The sequence below is a fragment of the Sinocyclocheilus grahami genome, unplaced genomic scaffold (genome assembly GCF_001515645.1).
Source record: "Sinocyclocheilus grahami isolate Dianchi unplaced genomic scaffold, SAMN03320097.WGS_v1.1 scaffold825.1, whole genome shotgun sequence".
Lineage (NCBI taxonomy): Eukaryota > Metazoa > Chordata > Actinopteri > Cypriniformes > Cyprinidae > Sinocyclocheilus > Sinocyclocheilus grahami.
Window position 1 is genome coordinate 263,452 of NW_015506004.1, and position 5,157 is coordinate 268,608.

General features: G+C 43.3%; 1 protein-coding gene across 1 annotated transcript in view; it reads left to right on the top strand.

Moving 5' to 3' along the window:
- The window catches only part of LOC107562489 (uncharacterized), a 23,952-nt gene extending 20,992 nt beyond the window's left edge, over positions 1-2,960 (top strand). Inside the window, exons 6-7 of the mRNA XM_016247122.1 lie at positions 1,726-1,926; positions 2,693-2,960. Coding sequence (XP_016102608.1) covers positions 1,726-1,926; positions 2,693-2,960 — 469 coding nt within the window. The remainder of the gene's footprint in view (positions 1-1,725; positions 1,927-2,692) is intronic.
- Positions 2,961-5,157: the final 2,197 nt, after the last annotated feature.

The window sequence follows — 5,157 nt, forward strand, 5'->3', positions numbered from 1 at the left end:
GAGAGAGAGTGTGTGTGTGTGTGTGTGTGTGTGTGAGAGAGTGTGTGTGTGTGAGAGAGAGAGAGAGTGTGTGTGTGTGTGTGTGTGTGTGTGAGAGAGTGTGTGTGTGTGAGAGTGTGAGAGAGAGAGAGAGTGTGTGTGTGTGTGTGTGTGTAGTGCTGCATATTCATGTCTCGGCCGGTGCTAATGTTTCATCTTTAATGTATTATTGTGGAGGCTTTGTGATGAACATGTTTTTAAATGGGCTCTTTGACTGTGTCGTATCAAATGTAATGCACAGAATCTCTCTGAACCGTCCTCAGTTTCCTGCAGCAGGATTCACATCACACTCGCTCCGCTTGAGTCGCAGCTCTCAGCAGTGACCTTTAGTCCGAGAAACAATCGCAGAGATCCGGCAACTTCACTTCAGATGCCTGTGTCATTGAAAAGCACAGCAGGAGTTTCTCTGGGTCTCGGCAGAGAATGACGTCTGACATTATTCCACTTTACCTTGAATTCGACACGACTCTCGACTCTCACGACCTGCATTCTAACTACTATGCAACCTATTTTATATTTCTTTGTCAGTTACACAGTTTTTCCCTCTGTGATGTTGTTCTGCACTTTCATCGTTTTAGATGCACACCGCAACACTGCTGATTGAACTAAACAGGTCACAGACACTAGTTTAGTTAGTTAGCGTCATGGAGGGATTGATGTGTTTGTTGACCGTCTGTCATCTTTAGCAGTCTTTTGTTGCTCAGACTTAAATGATGAACTTAATTTTGGATAAAATCAAAAAGAACTCAAGATGCATGTTTAATATGGATAATTTTACAGAAATTCATTGTGTAAATTTGTAAGTAAAAAAGAAAAAGTTGAGGATCTTACAGTACATGCGTGACATGATTGCTAGTTACAAATAAATTGTTCCAAAAACTACAATTAATTTGTTTTACTCTGTCTTAGTCACATTGATCAGTTTAGAGCTGGACGATGGGAGAGTTTACATTTGGAGACATTTACGTTTATGCATTTAGCAGATGCTTTTAACCAAAGCAACTTACAATAGAGGACCATAAGCAATTCGTCACAGAGCCAACAGTATTCGCATTATACAGTGTCATATTTATCAGAGTTATATATTATAAGTTAGAGAAGAGGAGATATGCAGAAGAATTTATTTATTTTTGCAAATGCATTTAGAGGTGAAGCTCTGGCAAAAAGGTGCATCTTCAGCTGCGACGAATCCAAGGGCCCGACGAGGGAGAGGGGGCCCGCAACACTTTTTTACCAAAAAAGTAAATTTTTACCAAAGGGAACCCCCCCCGGAGAGTGGGCCCGAGTCAATATGCTGTTCAGGGGCCCCAGAAACCCTACTGATGTGTATCACATGATTAAACTGATGCATATCGGTGTTCAATCGCTCGTCCTTGATGTTTTGAGAACCTCAGCGGCTTTTAGTTTCTCTATGAAATGTGTAAATCTTGTTCAGTGTTCCTCATTCCGAAACTGACTGATGAAAGCACATGAATTCAGAGGGCAGATGAAGACTGTGATTGTGCGCTGGTGTTTGCTGACACAGAGGGTCCCGCTCAGGTGCGTCACCGAGAGTAAAGAGATGTGGATGAGAAACTATGTGTTGCTGCAGGATCTGATGAAACGTGCAGCTATTTAAAGCATCAGATGCGAGCGCTTTACAGCTCACCGTTACATAGTTAATGCTTGTTTCATTTGACTGCTCAGCCTCCACCGATCAATAACCCGCGGTCTGCGGCAGCCTCCGTATAGAAGCCATTATGCAGCGTTTGACAGCCGACCCAGAAGAGCTCTGCACCAGCGTTACTCCACATTTAGCACCATCCGTCTGCAGCAGAAAACCAGCGAGACTCATTTGTCTGTTTTCTCTGAGAGAAACGCCTTGTGTTTGTCAGCAGAACCCAAAGAGTGAGATACGGCAAGCGCACCGCTCAAAAACGGCCCTCAGGACCGGCGTCCTGTGGGAAACGTGGCCGGGGAGAGACTCTCTAAGTAGATCTGGGTCACGGAGAGCCGCGAGGAAGAGCCTCAGGCACAGATACATTTGAACAGGCCCTCAGATTAAATCCGTCTTCATTTAATTGCAGAAGCCGCGTATAGAAGCCATTATGCAGCGTTTGACAGCCGACCCAGAAGAGCTCTGCACCAGCGTTACTCCACATTTAGCACCATCCGTCTGCAGCAGAAAACCAGCGAGACTCATTTGTCTGTTTTCTCTGAGAGAAACGCCTTGTGTTTGTCAGCAGAACCCAAAGAGTGAGATACGGCAAGCGCACCGCTCAAAAACGGCCCTCAGGACCGGCGTCCTGTGGGAAACGTGGCCGGGGAGAGACTCTCTAAGTAGATCTGGGTCACGGAGAGCCGCGAGGAAGAGCCTCAGGCACAGATACATTTGAACAGGCCCTCAGATTAAATCCGTCTTCATTTAATTGCAGAAGCCGGTCGCGAGCAGGTGAAGGGAGAGCGCGGCCGCGGCGTGACGGAGCATAAATCCAGCGGCGCAGCTCGGATAAAGTCATTGCGCTTGTTAAATTGGCTGTAGTAGCCTTGGGTCTCATTATCAAAGTTTTGCAGGAACTTCTCAATATTTCATGCGTAGCGCCCCTCCTATATATCAATATGTGTGAATGCCATTACAACGCCGCTTAATATTTTAATTGCTTCCCAGGAACAGAGGGCGAGCCAAATTGCTTTGGTATCCCGGAGGCTTCGGCGGTAATGAGATCCGCGCCCCCTCCGCCTGTTTGGAAGGTCCTGACCTCTCATTCGTCTCTGGGCTGTTATTGAGGGATCGGCAGAGGAGCACTGTCTGTGGTAAACGCCGGCTGATGGATGCCGAGTGTTCGGACGCCTGCGGAGCCGCTGCTCTAGAGCTAAAGAGCCGTGAAAGATCTCGCTCTCCGACCCTTCGTGATCCTGATTCCCAGAGCTTTCCAGACTAAGAGAGAGAAACCAGCTCTAATAAATGCACTTCATTTCCCAGAATGCATCGGCGGAGTTACCTGTGAATTATAATTCCTCTTCCTGTCTGCTGTGGCCAGTTCACACGCAGGAATTGAGAGGAGCTGATTCTTTAGCTGTATTTCGTCACGTTTTTCATTGTCAACTTGAAAAGATGCATTGTTTTAAAAACAGCCGAGCTGCTCATGCTCCTGTAGTTACAGTGAGTTAGCAGTGGTGCTGTGAGGTAGTTGTGCGAGTCACTGGTAGTTTGACAGACTGTGTTGAGCTTAAAGGGGTCGTGAACTGCCTTTTTTTAATTTTGTATTGTTCTCTGAGGGCCACATATATTGTTATCAAGATTTTTACATCATAAAACATCATAATTCAGAAGTAATAGGTTATTAGTAGTTTTAGTTTGTCTTTCTGAAAATCCTGCATTGAATTGTGCCTTGTTTGTAAATGAATCCGCGGTAAAATGAAGTGAAAATCATTAAAAATAAAGTTCATCCACTCTTTTCTAATGTTGGGATCAGCAGGCAGGCAATGCAAAGACTGTGTTTTTCCACAGCACGGCTCTGAACAGCTTCTTATTGTCTTCAGAGCATCTTTATCGTTTGGTTTTTGTGTGTAGACCTGCATTTGCCTCTCTCGTTATTTACACTATGTACGCGAATCGGTGGGCGGGGCTAAACAGGCAACATCATAATTCAGAAGTAATAGGTTATTAGTAGTTTTAGTTTGTCTTTCTGAAAATCCTGCATTGAATTGTGCCTTGTTTGTAAATGAATCCGCGGTAAAATGAAGTGAAAATCATTAAAAATAAAGTTCATCCACTCTTTTCTAATGTTGGGATCAGCAGGCAGGCAATGCAAAGACTGTGTTTTTCCACAGCACGGCTCTGAACAGCTTCTTATTGTCTTCAGAGCATCTTTATCGTTTGGTTTTTGTGTGTAGACCTGCATTTGCCTCTCTCGTTATTTACACTATGTACGCGAATCGGTGGGCGGGGCTAAACAGGCTAAACAGGCAGTGATGTAGAATCGGTGGGCGGGGCTAAACAGGCTAAACAGGCAGTGGTGAAGAAGCAGGCGTCGATCTTCTGTGGAGGCGGGGTTTAGTCACACTATTACGTCACAAAGTGGCACATTCCACAAGCTGTCATTTTTGCTGATGGTCTTCAATATAAGCTGATTTTAGACTAATGAGAAAGTTTTGATTTCTGAAACTTAAAGGATGTTTTTATAGTACAAGTACCTCTTATCTGTCAAAAGATAAAGGGAATTTTGATTTCTCAGTTCATGGCCCCTTTAAAACTGAAGTGTGTGCTGCCATCACCTGCCATTCAGCTGTTAAATGCGCACACACACACACACACACACACAATATGATACGATTCTAGACTGTGTGTGTGTTCTGTATATAAATAACTCAAATATGAGTGTTGAATTGTGCTGTTCAAGAGTGGGACGTGCTGATGTCAAAATGTCAGGTGATTTATGTAATAACTGATTTTGTTTTCTCATAGCTCACTGGATGTCATTCAGATCCTCTGGTCCTCTTTTAAACCATTGTCTGTATTTGTGCATTTTATGTAATTTTTTCTTACATGTCGTTCTGATTCTCTGGTCCAGAGGTCTTTTAAATCAGTGGTGTCTGTATCTGTGCTTTTATTTTAATTTATTTTATTTTTTATTTTCTCACAGGCCATGTGAGTCTGTCCACTCAATCCTGCACACAGACTCACGTAGACTAGAGTGTGTAGTGTGTAGACATGATGAGATATTCTCATGCTAATCATCAGATCAGTGATCTCAGTCTCTGCTGGTCTTTCAGACGTGTGGATCTGAGCAGAGCTGTTCTCTGCTCTATTTGTTAATTGCTTCTCTTCATTCTTTCATTGACTCTTATATTGAGGGCCAGTTGAGCTCCCAAACCCTTCAGTCTGGTCGATTATTAAAGCTTAAGATCTCAATACAGTAGAGTTTAATTCTGTTTTCTGCTCTTCTTTCGGGTCACATGATGCCGTGAGCTGCTGCTTCTCCATGTATCAATGAGCAAGAGTTTCACTAGATTTTGAATTAATCAAGAAATCAATTAGTATAATAATTAATTCGCTTTAATTAAACAATTCTGGAGTAGATTGGAAACTCATTATTTATTCAATAATTAATGTGCTGTGATTAAATATATTCTCAG